The sequence below is a fragment of the Tympanuchus pallidicinctus genome, unplaced genomic scaffold (assembly GCF_026119805.1).
Source record: "Tympanuchus pallidicinctus isolate F22 unplaced genomic scaffold, pur_lepc_1.0 scaffold2, whole genome shotgun sequence".
Classification (NCBI taxonomy): Eukaryota; Metazoa; Chordata; class Aves; order Galliformes; family Phasianidae; genus Tympanuchus; species Tympanuchus pallidicinctus.
Window position 1 is genome coordinate 54,320,430 of NW_026294721.1, and position 17,601 is coordinate 54,338,030.

General features: G+C 37.5%; 1 protein-coding gene across 1 annotated transcript in view; it reads right to left on the reverse strand.

Annotated features, from left to right (window-relative positions):
- Positions 1-1,734: 1,734 nt before the first annotated feature.
- MMRN1 (multimerin 1) overlaps positions 1,735-17,601 on the reverse strand; it is a 49,572-nt gene continuing 33,705 nt past the window's right edge. Inside the window, exons 5-8 of the mRNA XM_052682684.1 lie at positions 17,128-17,301; positions 10,742-12,724; positions 3,565-3,711; positions 1,735-2,456 (exon numbers count right to left, since the gene is read on the reverse strand). Coding sequence (XP_052538644.1) covers positions 2,035-2,456; positions 3,565-3,711; positions 10,742-12,724; positions 17,128-17,301 — 2,726 coding nt within the window. The 3' untranslated portion in view covers positions 1,735-2,034. The remainder of the gene's footprint in view (positions 2,457-3,564; positions 3,712-10,741; positions 12,725-17,127; positions 17,302-17,601) is intronic.

The following is a 17,601-nucleotide window of genomic DNA, read 5'->3' on the forward strand; positions in this document are numbered from 1 at the left end:
TCATGGTATATCAAGAATCCATCTGCCAAAAAAATGAAAGAACTTGACGCTTCAAAAAAAATCCGAAACAAAAATGCAAGCAACAGAAAAACATTCAAACCTGTTAGTGAAATCTGCAGTTAGAATAGTAGTTTTGTTTATTTCAGATCCTTTGGGAAAAAATAGGATGTTTTTGAGTACTTACTTGTTAATGCATCTTGTAGCATGTAATTAGTGGATTTAGGTCTTCAGAAGAATGGGCTTTAATATAACATCATCATCTCCCTTGAAATCACAGTAAGCCTTTGAAAACAGAAAATGAGCCTTGGACATGTAACCAACATGCTGGTTGCAGCAAAAAAAAATGATAAGAGGCTTTCTTTTGGATCACTGTGCTCAGGAAAAAGAAAAAAAAAAAAAAATGCAACGGGACAGCTTGGCTTGCAGTAGGCAGTATGTATTTCCCTAGGTCAAACGTGATTCCTATTCCATAGCAGGATAAACCCAAGATTAGAGAAGACAGTGAGACCGCTTTATGCCCTCCCTCGTGTTTTCCAGCATTTAAGAGAAGCCTTAATTTTGAAGAAAGACTGCAGAAAACTCTGATCACATCTGCTGTTACAGGACACATTGAACAACTTCCCAAGAAATTAATCAACCTTGCAGCTCAGCTTAAGTCAAACCCCAGGCAACAGGCTGGGCTCCAGCAGGATCACAGGAGGAATACTGATTCTCTTAGCATTAAGCATGAAGACTGGACCTATCATTTAGAGGTTAAACTACTTAATGAACTCAGTATGCAAGAGAGAGAAAGAGAGGATGAACTACATCAGTTCAGAACAATAGTATCTGGTGTTCTTTGTGAAGAAATAACTTCCACTTCATTGTAAGATTTTTACCAGCATACACTTCCCACTTTGCATATATTAGGGGTAGTATTTTCTGGAATAAGTATGTAAAAAAAAAAAAGCAGTTGTCTTACTTTTATTCAGTTATGTTCAAACTGCTCCCCTTTGAGGCAATGTGACACATGATTTACACAGGCAGTCATAGTATAGAGTTAAAATACTTTAATTAGTTTGGTGGTCAGTAATCACAGTTGAGATTATGCAGACTGAAGTTCATAATTCATTTCATCCTCCCTTACTCATCAGTGAATATAAAGCAGAAATAAGCAAGTATCAGTGATTTATAGAGTTCAAACTTAGAAAGGACAGGTATGGTTATCTCATTTAGCCTTGTGTACTATAGGCTAAATACACACCAACACGTGCATAAAGCCTCCACAACAATGCTTCCTCAAAAAGATGTCTCCTAAGGAAATCCAGCTGTGATTTAAATGCATTAAGCATGAGTAAGTCTCCACCAAGTCCAGTGTAATGTTTTTCCTATGACTAATGATATTCAACACTAAAAATGACCACCTTATTTCTGATTTGAGCACATAAACTCATAGATTCATTTTCTGCGATACAAAAAAATATGTTTCTTGGCATAATGGTTCTATGTCAAATTTTGAATCAATTGATTGCTGATATATCAGGGTACCTGGTGGATAACATCAAGCAAACTGAGGAAAAAATTTTTTTCTGCAAAAAATCTGTACATGACTACCCTTTGGTACAATGAGCTAAGTAGCAATACATCATTCAAATCATCAAAATCTATCCAGCTCCTTTGGTGTGCAATCACATTGTAAAGTAGTAACCAAAAGAAGCTCTGAGATTCTTGAGAACTCTTGAGAACTCTTGAGATTCTCAGCTTCCTTGTCTGTTTATCCAATGGCAATATAGGACAGTTAGATCTGTGCTTCTGACTCGTGTTTACAAAAGGAGGATGCTTATTTTTCCTATGCTCACAACCTATGGACTCTCTTTGAAGCATGCTCAAGTTACCTGGAGAATTCAGCGCAGTAGACACTTGAAATGCCAATGCCATTTCCTTAGCTAATTTCAAAAACTTATTGCTGTGAAAGAAATGAAATATTTAAAAGCAAAGATAAATGTATATGCCAGGTGCTTCATTTGATGGTGAATGATTACATTTATGAGAGATTTAGGTACGATACAATAAGTAACCACTAAACGTAGTGACTGGTGGGTACTTGGCTGGTATAGAACCCGTTGCCAGTCTGAGCCAGACTTCTTGACCATAATTTAACTCCAATAATGCATTTCCAGCAATTACTCTGGCATTGTATTTGTTACTATTAATGTTATCAGCCTGGAAACTGAGTTTGTCTGTTCCATCAACAACCAAATATCCAGAGGCATGGGGACTAAATGATTCAATGATATACTCAAAAACATACACCCCAAGATATGGAACATGGAACTTCCCAGTTGCTGGGGCAAATGAAGCTCCATAGTTGACATCTAGATTATTAAATCTGATGGGTCCTGGAGTCGTCATCCCATACGTATGAGAGGCAAAAAAGGCCACCATAGGTGCATATCTGTATGATCCCTTTGAAAAATCTGGAAAGGAATAAAGAACAGTTTCAAACAAAGCCCTACGTATTCCTCTCCCATTCCTCCTTTTATATTATAGAAAGGTAAATTGGATCAGCCAGAAATCATAACTTACTGGCTCAAGTGACTAATTAAGTTCTAACATTAAGTTCTACTAATTAAGACTAATTAAGTTCTAACAAAGTTCTACTTAAGCACAGCATTTGTGCTGTATAATTGTGATTGCATATACTAAGTTACCATTTAGAGAGCTGCTATTGTTTCTCTTATTTCTTCCCTCTACTCCCAACTTATTCCCTTCCCCAGGATCTCTTCCATTGTTCATCTGTATGTGCTGAAGCCAAGAATTTTCCCTGCAAATCTTAGACAAATGGTGAAGAAATTTGGCACTCCTGATGTTAAATGAGGTAGTAAAAAATGTATGTTTTCTCTTCCAGCTGAGCATGCACACTATGATATCATGCCAGTGTAAAAATGATTTTATTCCCTATTCATATGTTGTTATGACTGACAATCAGCCAAACAGCTACAAAAAGATGCATTAAATTTGCACTCCATGTGGCTTGTGTGTAAATTATTTATTTGCTTTCTAGGCTTATTAAGCACAATTTCTAATTTGAAACATTTTTAAAGGCTGTATGGCTTGCTAGTGAAAACCAGAGGTATGCCTAAAAGGACTCCTTGAGGTTGTAATCTCATATATTATGGTATAGATATATTATGGTAGCTAACAGTATTTATAGGGCAGTGCTAAAGCTGATATTCCCAAGTGACCTAGTTTCACTTCCCCCTCAGCTATAGCATACCATCCCTCAGCAGCCTACAGCAGAAGTCACCAGAGAGTGACTTTCCAGCTATTATAACGGGTGCCAACCCAATTTAATCCCACTGGCCTGTCATATTTAAAAAAAAAAAAAAAAAAAAAAAAAAAGATAGTGAGTAGTGAGTTACCCACAGGGATTGATGACTTCAACGCCAAAACACAGGACACTACTACCTGATTTGGTACTCATTAAAGTGAAATGTGAGACCTTTAACCAGCAAATATGTTCTAATTAGACCTTGGGGCACAGGCCCATGCTGCTAACATTGTGCTATCCAATTCTTTACTTGCCGATGCTCGGAGAGTCATCATTCACCAGCTTGGTACTGCAACTGATTCCTCCAAAGGGGTGGCGACAAGCACAAACAAAACTCTGTCTGTCATTGATACAAGTTCCTCCATTCTGGCATGGGGAGCTGACACAAGCTGAATACTGCCCTGTGATAGAGAGGGAGAAAAACCAACAACTTCAAGTTGCGATGATATGCACCTATCCAAACAGTCGTTATAGTAACATTGCCCAAAGTTTTCAGTATTCTGGGAAGGCTCTTAAGCAATTCAGAAAACCAGCAGCATTACTCGCAAACGTTCCATGTATGAAGGCCAACTTCAGATCCTCTCCAAGTAATATAGTAGCCTACCTCTTTGCTTGAACATATCCTCAGCTCGTTTCAAAATTATTCAGAAATACCTAGAAAACCTAAGTTCTTGTCTCAGGGGTTTGGGTACAAGTAATAAGATAACGATATTACAATATCTTTAACTTGACACGCATAAGAACCATTAAAAAGCTGAAATAACTAAACAGCCGTGATTGTATAGTTCAAGACATTTCTAACAAGAAATAGGAGTCTTTGTTCATTTCTTCCCTCCCTTTATCCTGACATTTCTCCCCAGAATAAAAATTTAAAGCTAGCAAAGCCAGATTATTGCCAAGCTTTAGCAGACGTTTCTTCCACCGTTCCCAACGCCAGCCTTTCTATAACAATTTAAGGCAAGGTAGACCTACAGATGGTCCTCAAGACATATTTGGTTTGGTGGATTCTCATTCCCATAAGGACCTGGGGGTACTGAGAATCCACCCTCCCTGGCACAGAAAGCACAGAGCACCCAACACCAGTAGCTCACAAAGACAGCTGAATTTCTGTGGTGACCACCATACAGCTGGTTCAGCCCTCTTCCTTTCTCACTGAGTTCTACTTTTAATCTCAGACACAAAAGCAAAGACAAGTGAAAAAAATCAGCAGATTATGATCATGTGATTTAAGAAATATGCTGGACAAGCTAATTAATCTCTGCTAAGATTGGAAATGTGCTGAGAGGCTTGGAGCTGACAACACTGCACAAACAGGAAAACTTGGAAGAGGCAGTGCTGATCTATTCCATTTTATTTCCTTCTTTTGATGAGAAAAATAATTGTTTTCCTGTTGCTTCAGAGGGATCTGTGCTTTGGTTGGGTTTCACTAGTGCAAGCACAGAAAGCTGCTCTTCTAAGGCAGAGTCAACTTCAACAGATAGAAAAACAAATTTCGTATTTCTTGTGTTGACAATGTACTGTCTGGTTTATGACATTATTCACCCTAATGTGTCACCAGCTCGTGGAGATGAAAGTTTCTAAATACTATCCAGACTATTTCAGGTACTTGTCCTTTGTCCATAAATAATCTCAGTTCTATTTCCAAATATCCACCAACGTTGCTGTAAAAGTTCAATATCACAAGCAATGCAAATTACACCAAACAGGCGATTCTGCAGTACACCCACACTGAAGATGGCCTTCCTCTCTTCATATGTATGAGCTCACCAAATCATATCCTCTCAAAACTGAGAAAAAAGTAACTCCAGTGCTTCTGAATTATTAGGCAGTAATTATTGAGTGGTATAAGGTTTTTTCGTAGCAGTTCGGGAGAACAATATTCTGGCTATATTTAATATTAAAAATTTCCATGGAAAACATAATATGAAACACCCCCAAGACATGTCTTCTCCTCTGTTGCTGCCAAATGAAAATCATGTGCTTTATAAAACGGTATTTTCTTTGACAGAAACTACCACCACAGTTCTAGAAAGAGATCCGACTCCACAAAGTCCTGTTATAAACCTGGACTGCTGGATGAGAGCTCAAAAATCTTTTCACAGAAGTATTAAACTACATCTTCACACACACATATATTTCAGTAATGCCTATACTTATCTTTAGATTCCCATCCAGAGAAAACAATTACAACAACCAGCTTCCGTGAGAAATTTTAGTTCAGTGAACAGAATGCTATAATCACACTGTAGTGCCACTTGAATTTGCACTGAAAGAGCATACAAAGTAAAAACACAGCAGTAATTCTTTTCAACAAAAAAAAAAAAAATAATGTCCACGTCGTAATCGTGCAATTTAGGTCTGTCATTACTGGGATCACAGCACAGGCAACTGGACATGAGGAAATTATGTTTTTCTTCCCAGATAACAGTTCTGCTGTAGACTTAATTGAAGTTATTTTTCACTCGTATTTACCAAGCATCCTCGGCAGCTTAGATACTGCATGAAAGTAAAACGGGATAGGAAGAAAAATAGCTGATTGTGCTATCATACTCCAGAAATACACAGCAGCCAGCCTGTTAATCGGCATGAATTATAAACAAAGCATGCATAGGCCAATCTGAAAGTAATGCCTCCTATTTATTTGCATGGAATACAGTAGATTAAAAAAGCATATTAACTCTCTTTGATAGAATAAATTCTTACCTACAGAACACTACTTCAGCATAGTCACCACCATTAGCTATGCACTTTTGTAACAATGAATATGCCTGCATGCCTTTCTCATGAATATCTACAGCAGTGCTGAAATGCACCACCCACCACCTCATCTCCACTGTTCTCCTTTCTCTTCACTATTTTGTCAGACTGCCCCTCTGCTGCCATCCATCACACAGCAACAACATGTAATGGGATATCGGTGGGAAGATTCAGCCTCTACTGCCATACCACCAACATCCACTTCTGACATCATGGACCTACACAACGAAAGGGATACCATCACTTTTGGAGCAGCCCTGATACAGGCAAGAAACAGGAAAAAGACCACACAAAAGGAAACAATAATAAGACTGAGAACAGCATTTTACCATCCCACAGAGAAACAACTTAGCCTGCATTTAACCTTGGAGTTAAACTAAATTCTGACATAGTATTAAATAGTCTTTCATGAAGCAGTGTTGCTTAAAAACATCTGAGATGGATGCTCCAGATTCTAGAAGCTAAAAAGCTGTGAGGAAGCTTGAGCCAATTAGGATTTTTAGAATAGGAGGCCAATGAACAAGCAACTTATGCAATTGCCATGTTCATTGTTCATTGCCAAGTTTGCTATGGACAATATGCTTTTGCTACCATTTCTGGTTGATGCTGCTCTTCTCCACTTCTTTTTGTTCCTTCCTGAGGTACTGTGCCTTTTACAGATGTTCTCCAGTTAGGATAAAAATGTTGAGAGGTTCATATTAGATACTATAGTTGAAGACCTTTTCCTATCTTATCTTTCACAAGTCAGTAGCGTATATGAGGAAAAAGAAACACTTTATAAGTTAAATGGAAAAACTTGAATTGCAACTATTAATAGCAAAACACAAAGGAAATGCAGTTGCTGTTTCCACTCAATACAGCATGAGCGAGGATAGCTGGTTAATGCTGAATTTTTTCTACTCTTTGGAAAGGGCAAGCAGCCAGAAAATCTTTTGGGAAATAGGCTGCCAATGCTGTATAAATAAGTATTAAAAAGAAAATAAATGAAGCTTTACCAGTATCTACTGCAATATTGTTTAGAAGCAAATAGAATACCCAGCAATTTAATGGCCTCCTTATAGAAAAATGTGATGCCAGGGGCTCAATCTGAAAATGTCTGAAAAGGAAGTGACTTTCCAGTGTTTCGTTTCCACAGTCATGTCACTGGAAGCCCTAAGAGACTGGAAGAGCTGAGAAATCCATTAAAGCACTGAGGCTGCACATGGTCTGACCAGATGTCAGTCTACAGTTATTCATCATGGCTAGCTTAGTGCTCTCAATTTGACAGTGATAAAAACACTGAGCATCCTAGTTAGCCTGGATGCAAGGAGTGCCAAAGCTGCCAAAGAAGGGCTACCCACTGGATCTAGGGTGACAACAGGGCTAGGGCACCTCCTAGAGAGGTGACAAGCAGAGCAAGACAAGTTGCTCACAGAAACCAGGGCCAGCCACAGCCAAGCAAGCCCCCGAGAAGACCTGAGAATCACAGAATAACTGAGGTTGGAAAAGACCTTAAAGATCATTGAGTTCAACCACAACCTAACCATACTACCCCAACTCTAACAACACTCCACTCAATCACGCCCCTGAATATCACATCCAAACGGTTTTTCTGGCCTGAGAAGAAGCAGGGCTCTCAAAAACATGGGCAGGGTGCTGTTTAGGGGTAGGTCAGGCTGCTAAAGGCAGTCAAGCTATTAGTGACCTCAGGTCCTCGGAAGAGAATTCGGGGGCAAATGCTGTGTGGGTATCTGTGATACTAAAAAATGAAACAACAACTCTCCTCACACCACTCTTTAGCAAAACCCAAGGATAGGAGGCCCTTTGGCACTCTGCAGCTCTGCTCTCAGATTTAGGATGGGGGCACACTGTCAAGACTGATCTGAATGACTTGGACTGACAACTCTGACAACTTTGCTGAGGTGATTCTTTGTTAGTAAGACGCTTCTAATGCTTCCACATGTCTTCCAGCACTATTCAGTTTTCAAGAGTACTAAACACAACAAAGCTGTTTCACGTACTCGTTAACCTAAAGAGTAAAAATGCAAAATATGCCACAAAACTGAACTATAACAACCATCATACTCATACAATTAAAACACAAGATACAAAACACTTAAATGGGTTAACTTAATTGCAGGATATAAACAAAAGGGAAACCTGCATTTCTTTTAGGAGTCAGAAATAGTGTGCAACTAGAATCTGACAAAGTAAAAAACATTTTCCACATATTCAACTGCAAGCTTTCTGACTTCACCTTCAGTTCCAGCGTGCAATTCCTAAAACAAAGTACAGCCACTGAAAGTTATTATTCATTGTTTCAATACAGAAGGTTGCCTCCCCTAAGTTTGTGTCAGAAGTAAGACAAAATAAAAAGTGGCTTTTTTTTTTTATTACACCACAATCTTAAACTCCTAAGGTACTTCATCCTCCAGGGTACTGAGAGCATTGATTCTGGTCATTCCTACGTAAAAGTATTATGATGGAAGGGTCAGAAATAAGATAAATGGAAGATGATAATGTAAAGAAACAACCTTAATCTTATAACCATGCACTGTTTAAAATATATTAACGTAATACCCTCACACTCTCAGTTATTCATGTTTATGTGAGGATGGAATAATCTGAATAAAAGACAACCACAACTAACACTTGCCTCTAAAGAGCACATTTACCTCTGAAAATCTCAACAGCCCCTAGATTCTCTACAGAACAGAATCAATAGGCAATGGACAAACGAGAACTTAGGTACACTGCCCTTGTACTGCATCATGCCCTTCTATAGTAAAACGATGTTTGGAAAGTAAACCTAAATGTAATTATATCAAAACAATGAAGATTTCACTGGGTATTTTTTCCTTCAAAGGAATGGATCACCCTCATGTTAGCTACTTGAAGCTGTCTTAAGACATTCATTTTTTATTAACCCAAAGAGCCATTACATTTATTATCAGACGAAGAGTTGGATCTGATAAAGAGTTGAATTTTCTATTCTCTGTATACACATACACCAGCTTCTACATGATGAGACCTCTACCTCTACGTTATAAAGACCTTGTTTAAAAATAGGTTATTACTTTACCTGCAAAGATCTGTACTTCCTGTAAGAGTAAGAACATAGTCAACATTAACAAATATGCTACTTGTTAAAATTCATCATGAGGTAAATAACTAGGAAAGACATTAATTCTGTAAAATGCAATAAAGCAGAGAACAGGTGGCAACTTGCTGTGCTTCAGGCAGGTGGCACTAATGACAGTTTCCACCAATGTAAAAGACTCAGAAGGGATCAAAAGACATCATCTTTTATTCTCCCTGTTTTAATTGTGATCAAGTGTTTTATATTTCCATCCAGTGCTGCAGCAAAAACAGACAGAAAACATACAAACACACATACTTTTAAATATATATATAAAAATATATACATTATACATATATTCTATATATATAGATATAAAACAAAAATAATTGCTGTTTCCAAAGTCAAAATAATCAAATTTTGTTGCAAGAGTGGCTTTTTCAGTGTGCCTTCCCCGAAAAGACAACCAAGGAGTTAATTCCTTCAGCGTGGATGGATTTCAGAATGACTTCAGCAGAAGTCAAGATACTCGTGGGATTAAGGTGTTAATAAGCATCCTTCCACTGCATACTGAAATGACTGTTCCTAGCACAGGTGGAAAAGGAAGGGAAGGATGGAGGGCAAGCTTGCAGAATGACAATACTGGCAGCTCTCCCTACCCTCTATCTGCTCAGAATCAAGACCAAATGGAGTTTCAGAGATGTTCTTAACTGTAAGAATGCTGTACAGAAAGGATTTAAGTCTGGGTCCTAATAAGTATCTGGACACTTGCCTATATTTGCCCTACCTTGCTTATTTGAATCTGAACGAGCTTCCTTCTAAGTATTCCTAGTCACTTAACCACTTTTCATTTTATGTACTTTGCCAGAAAAGATATTTCCATAAAGCATGTTTCTCTCAGCAGTGATGCCAGAAGGCATAAGTCAAAGTATTGTTATGAAATCATCCATATGAATTCATTTCTTATGATTATGTTTGAATTTAAACATTTGAAAGCCAACCACACTCAAGAGTCAAACCTACTTCATGGCCTGACTCTTGATTCTGCTAGGATACTGTTAAAACTGTAACTTCACTAATAATCTTAGTGACGTTCTAAAGGAGCTGGCAAAAGCCATGTTGCAATCATTTGGTGTATTCACTTGTTTAGTATTTCTAATACTTTTCATCCCTACTGATGCTGCAAGGCACTGATGCAACTCCAGATTTCTCCTTCAGTGCGCATGTTTTCACAGAAATCGCTAATTGATATGCAGGCACAAAGTCTTGCAGTTTAGATTTGTCTAAATTGTCAGTTAGGTTTGAAAGGTCAGGTTTTCAGCTGAGTATATGCATACGCGTAGCTTAAATAGATCAAACATGTATTAAGGAAAAATTATAAGGAGCTTCTGGATGACTTCATGTAGAAGAAAGAAAACCTTCTTGCAAGCAAGAGAATAGAGCAACCTCAGATTCCCTTGAGACACTTTCCATGGCATTCTTTTAAGTCTTTACTCACCTTAAATCAAGTTCTTATGCCACCTGTGTTACAGCTACTTTATTTACTCAGTTCATCACAGTGATTGCTTAAGACCGCTACAAAAGAGCCAAATTCTGCATAGGCTAAAAAACATTACCTGAATCTATGGTATTATCTGTATTTCTCTGACTTCGGCTTGTCAGACTCATGGTGATGTTTGCTGCTCCTTTTTTCACTGGAACTGGTTTCTTCATAGTTGGTTTCACTTGCTTCTGAAGTTTGGTGACATTGTTTATTGCACTTGCCACCAACGTGTCAACATGCTGTGTTAAATTTGTCAGGATAGTCCCTGCTTTTATCTCAAGCACAGACTCAATGAGCTCCTGGAGTCCTCTGTGCAGCAGAGGAATATCTGGCTGAGCAAGCTCAATTAGTACAGGTATACTTGCATTCACTTTCTGGATGCTGCTGTTGGCATCTTGACACAACCCCCAGGCTTCATGTGCAGTCTTGTTCAGTAGTAGGATGCTGTTTGAGAAACGGATTGACTTTGTTTCCAAGGCCTTGATTCTAGAAGTCAGTGACTGGAGCTGAAGTGAGGCTGCTTGCTCTTTCTCTGTCATAGCAGCCTTAGCTTTTTTCTGTGAAACACAGTTATTTGCCAAAAACTTGGAAATTTTTGACTCCGCAACCAGGAGACGAACCTCAAGGTCCTTTGATGCCTCCACAGAGTCAAATAGCTTTTCTTCCAGGCGAGTGATATCCTGTTGTTGATTGTCCATTTTTGATGATGTTTCATTTAAAATATAGTAAATTCTTCTGAAGTTGTGAAGGATAGTTTTGTCAGACTCTACACGTGAGAGATCAGAAAGCAATGGAACTACTTGTGAAGTGAATTCATGCTTCTGCTTGCTAGTATGCGATGTCCAGATGGATTCATTCAACTGTTGGAACTGGGAAAGGAAAGACAACAGGCTGTCCAGCTTCTCAGCCCTGCCACAGCAGACCTCAGTCTCATTTTTCAGAACATATAACATGTCTTTCTGTACGTAATTGTCTTGAATAGAATCAATAGCACTGTTGATTATTATCATTGTCTTGTTTAATCCATCTTCTATTTCCACAGAGCATTCATTCATATGACTCTCCAAGTACTCTTGATAATCCTGAGATTTGTTCTTAAGTTCTTCCTGAGTTTTTGAGAGTTCGTTAATGATAGAACTCATTCCGTTAACAACAGCTGTGAGGTTTTCAAGCTTCTCATTAATTGCTTCAGATTGGATTTGTTGTTCATACTCAGAAGTCAGACTAAAAGGTGGACCTTGTTCAATAAAGGGTTGCAGGATCTCCATATCATATGACAAATCATTAATTTGCTCATTCATTTTGTCCATCTTACTGTCCAATGAAAGGACCAAATCAGACACACTTCTGTTTAGGACAACAACATTTTCTTGGGTTCCTGACAGCTGCATTTGGAAATCCTTTCTGCTCTCTGACAACATGTCATCACAGACTCCCAGAACAGAACCTCTCTGAATTTCCAGTGCAAGACTGAGGTTGCTAATTTTGTTATCCTGGACTCTTAAGTCATCATAGATCTGTAGTACTAGTAGGTCCTGTTTTTTCACCTTCTCATGCAGAGTAAATATGTACTCTGTAATATTGTACTCTGTGACTTCATCTTTTGAAGGCATGTTTTGTCTTGGAGATGCTTCAGCTGATAATAGTAGTTCATGAGCATCTCTCATTTCATTAAGGGTCCTATTTAAAGATTCATAATAAATGACGTTTCTTGACTGCTGATGCTTCAAACTGTCTTCCAAGGATTTCTGCTTTTTCTGTAAAGCTTTCACAGGCTCTTCACAAATTAGGGTAATTTCCTCTTTCATCTGTACCATATGACTCTTCAGCTCCAAAATGTCGAGATTTGTTGGCCTCGTGTCCTTCTCTAGAGAAAACTTTTGTTGGGTTTCATTTAGGTGCTTCGCTAATTGTTTTGTATTTTCAAGATCATTTGACAAACTAGACACAGTCTTGAAAATCTGAGCCATATTTTCTAGCGTTTCTCTTCGAAATACTTCTAACTGTTCTCTGACAATATCTTTGACTAACACATTAATATTCTTGGATTTGAGACCTTCAGGAAAAAGCAGAAATAAGGAAAAAAAAAATCAAAACAATATCGTCAGCAATCTTTTTTCTTTTTTTTTCTTTTTTCCAAAATTGTGAGCACACAATTGCTCTTAATTGAGATATCCCCTCCAATTATCAACCCACAGAGCAAAATCTGTAACTGAGTAACACAAAGGACAGCTACTTGTTTGTAGTCTATTTTTTCCAGTGAAATCAGAGGGACTTTTTCTATTATTTTAAAGGGCAAACTCAGACTCTGAATACACAGTGTCAACTTCGATCACTTAGCTAAGCTGTCTATGAGCACTGAAACGAGGATATTTATGTTTTGTTGCTTATTCAGAATAAAAAAACGTATCCTTTTTACACTTGGAAAGTAAAGGAAAAAAAATCCTGCTTTATCAACATTATGGTCAAGAAGAAGTGAAAGCAGACATTATTATTACCTTCCTGTTATGTCATACATGGTAAGTGGTCATACAATTCTCTATATTGGAAAGAAGAATGAAAAATGGACTTGCTTGAATATTTAAAATTAGGATTTCACAACTGCTGCAAAAAGCTGACTAGGGTGCACGTATTTATTTACTTACTCTTGCACACTCTTAAAATAGCTCTTCAGAATACTAATCCTGAACAGCATTACGCAGAGGTAAATGTGGAAATTCAATTCCTGTGAAAAACGGGAATGTATGATTCTTGTATAGACTTAAGTGATTAAAGTAGACAATTAAATGCAGTCCAACAAGACCAATGCATTAAAAAAAACTATATTCATACAGCAAATATTCTGCTTCTCTGGGAAATGAGAATTTTTTCCCTTCACTTCCAGAAGTATCCTCTATAACCAATTAAATCATAGAATGGCAGGGGTTAGAAGGGACCTTAAAGATCATCTAGTTCTAGCCCCCAGGCTGTGGGAAGAGTTCCAATCACTTAATCAGGCACTGGATCAGGTTGACAAAAGCCCCATCCAACGTGGCTGTAAACATCTCCAGGGATGGGGTACTCACTGCATCTCTGGGCAACTTGTTTCAGTGCCTGACCACACTCTAACTGAAAAATACTCAAGAGTGAAGATGCACTGGCAGCTGAGAGGAAGATACAACATAGCAATGAGAAGCAGAGTATGCAGAGGAACTCATTACCATAAGATGCTAGAAAGTATTTTACAAGACACAAGGAGCTATGAAGAAACATGAGTGTGGAAAGAAACAAGGTTACTTTATTCCTTCTACAAGGAATCTATTACATTTCTTCATATCAGCAACAAATAGTGATGAGAGGCCATCCTGCTACAAAAGCTCTTCTACAGTATCTACACTGTCCTTTCCTTTATGCGGTTGTCCAGTAGAGCAAAGCTCAGCACTTACTTCCAAACGTTATTATCTGGGATGGAGCCTGCCAAAACAGACAACTTAGGGTTTGCTGCCCTTACCTACTGGCTGGGAAAACAAGGTGCCTAACAGGCAAGTGCCATTCTCAAGTTCACTTGTGGCTGCAGGAGCATGATTTTCCACGTATTTTTAATCTTGAGCTCAGTATACAGAAGTTTGTTCACACATGCAACTAAATCTTTCTGTTGCTTACTGTGAAACAGAAAGGTCTAAACTGCCTGTGATCACTGAAGAACCCCTACACTTTCCATGAGATTATTAATTTTCATTCTCTGACTGAAATACATACTGTGTAATTACTCTGTGTCAACATATACTCCCTTTGCATTTTCAATTAGTATTTGAAGAATAGCATGCAAAATAAATGTATGTACACAGGAGAATGAGCTGGGGTTATATATCCAGCTCTAAATGATATTTCTGACTTGAAGTAATTAATTCTTTATTCCTGAGTTCATCTTTAAATGAGTATGCATTTTAATTATGAAGGGAGTTTATAGAAAGTCATGATATGCATGAAATAAGAAAAAACAAGTAGAGATTACTAAATGGAGAATATAAAATTATTTTCTCTAAATAACTAAAAAGTAGAAACAGTCTAAGTACTGAAAAGTCTTTTATAAGCACAGAATGCTTCTCTAATCTACTCAGAGGAGAATATCACTTATTAATGTGAATGTTGCCTCATAGCAACAGATGACAAGTTTGTAGGACCAAAATATATTAACAGAATTAAAAAAAAGTTCTGCAAATTGTACAGAATTATTCATCTACAGAGAAAAAAAACAGACCTCACTCCCAACAAATCTCAATTAAAAAGCTGGACAGCCATTAGAATTTCTGTGACAAGAAAAAGGGTAAATAACGAATATGAAAAAGGAGGTGGAGATCATGGGAAGAAAATAAAAAGATAAGAAGGTAGAAGTCTGACTAACACAAAGCAACTACAGACTTAGCCATGCTTTGAAAGCATATTGCTTCAGGATGGCAGTAGGAGAAATACTCAAGTGCTTTCTTCATGCTGGCTTCTAAGTAAATATTTTAGCAACACCATGATGCACCTGTGGTATGCATCTGTACTGTGTTAGAGAGAAGCTTGAAAACTCTTGCCAGCTTCTGTTACTTTAGTACATTCTGCACACTTGGAATATGACAAAGCCATACTTGCTGGACAGAGATTGCAAAGTTGCCCTTGGACATTGTACATGTGAGCCAATAGCAATATGAATTGCTTCTGATCTGTTCTTCGAGATACCAGGTCAATTATTATGAAAATTATCAATAATCCTATACAGGAAAAAGTTGACTCACTTGACTGGTGATAGAATCCCTAGCTATAGAGCACTCCTTCTCAGGAAGTAGCCTTCATCCAGGAGACATTTTCCCTTCTGAGGCTAACTTTTAAATGAGCCCAGGGAGGAATGGATCCAGAGACAACTCTTTCAAGTCAGGTAGAAAGCACAGGTGAATTACTTGCATCTGTGCTTCCTAAGCAAGCCATTCTCACCCCCTCCCCTTGAGCAGGTGCTCAAGGCTGTGACTTAACCTAGGTGTAGTTACCCTACACCTACATACAAGCCAAGAATAACCGGTATTGGAGCATCCACAATGAAAGCAGTATTATCATTAGAACTGCTTGATTAGGGGGTATATGGATTAATATTAATATAAACTTTAAAAAAGCCAGCAATTGGAATTTCATTGAAGCAGGTATTAAACAGAGCATGGTAGATGTAAACAAAGACCTGAAACACATCTGAAAACAAGTAGGAAAATAACGGGTTTCATACTGTGCATTTTAATTAAGACTAAGACCTTCAATATAGATATAAAAATAGGGAATAGATAAGTGGGAGCAAAAGACCTCTTGAAATAGTATCAAAATGACAGCTAGAATGAGTGGAGTACAAAAAAAGAATGAAGAGAAAGCAGAAAGGAAATGGAAAATATTCAATGACAAATTAAACGTATGCCCAAGGGTCAAGAATGCCATCTAGCAATATGGGGAGAGGTGAAAGCAGGTCACTGAGGGACGGGATAAATGTGATCCAGGGTACAAGAGAGCCATCTAGCATTAGGCATGAGCAACTCAGGAGACAGATGAGAGCTGAAAATGCAATGAGGCAATAACTGATAAATTCGAGGGAGATGCAAAATAACCTATTTTGTCATTTGGTTTTAACTCTACATAAAAAGTTCCAGTTGCTTCATGGTACTTTAAAACAATAGGTGGTCCTCTGGATTCTAAAACATATAATACAATCAATTTGAGAAACATTCCTTAGAGATGAGAAAATGAGTGCATATCAAGGGAAAGAAAGCTTAAGTACCAAGGTGTTTGATAAGTATCATTTTTAGTTAGATAATAAACAATTCTTGCTGTGGTATTCTCAAGAAAAGGATGCATATTTATGCTGAAAAATATCTGCTCAATCTTCTGATCCTTGGCCACGTCATTCTCATTTACCCAAAAGACAAAGGTAATTTCTTACTTGATTTTTAACTCATAAGTACAGAAGTTAATCAGAATTAGCCTAATATTGTCCCAAAGGTAAATTATTCAGGAAGATGATATGTTGTAGATACAACTGTAGGATTTCTTACATATTTCCCTTTCACATGTGAATTACACATTGAAAAATATTACTTGCACTTAAGCGTAAGAGCCAATACTACCTCCTTTAGCAGCAATCAAGTAAATAAAATGTAATAAGAATAACAATTACTTGCAGAAATTCAAAGTAAATAAAAATGTCTTCATAGCAGCTGAAGCTACCGCACAGATGATTCAACACACAACAACTTTTTTTTTGTCTCTACAAAAGACACCATAACAAATGTTTAACCAAAAAAAAATTCCTCTAGTATGAAATAGAGCCAAAAAAAAAAAAAAGATAGCGTTCATTCCAAATGCTTAAGAATAGAGTAGACAGCCCATACATGTTTTTAGCACCTTTTTTTCCTGGCACCTTTAACTGGTTGAGTGATTACATTCATTTATTTTTCTTACCTTTTAGAAAAGATTGGAAGTCTGTACCCTTATCTTCATTGATTTTGCCTTCCAGAGAAGACAGCATCTTGCTCAAATCATTCATGGCAGCAGCAATGTTGTCAACTTTCTTCTGTAGAAAAGTCAATTTCATTTCCTGGCTGCTAATATTTTCATTCATTTTTTGTGCAAGTGCTTTGTCAGGGGAAAAAAAAAAAGTAGAAAAAACAGTAGTGTTACAAAATTGTGTGGAGGAAAAAATATAATTGACTTCAAAGACATTAGTCAAGAATGCAGTGAAAATTTTCTGAATTATCACCTTGAGCAAATCATCTCAATTTTTGTCATGTATCATGTATTAATGAAACTCAGCAGCACAGCAGCAGCTAATTACTAAGGCATCTGTATCCATCATAAAGCATTTATGATTCTAGAATAAGCCTGGAATGGTTTGCATATTTTAATCAGCTTAAAGCCATTTTTCCAACACCTAGC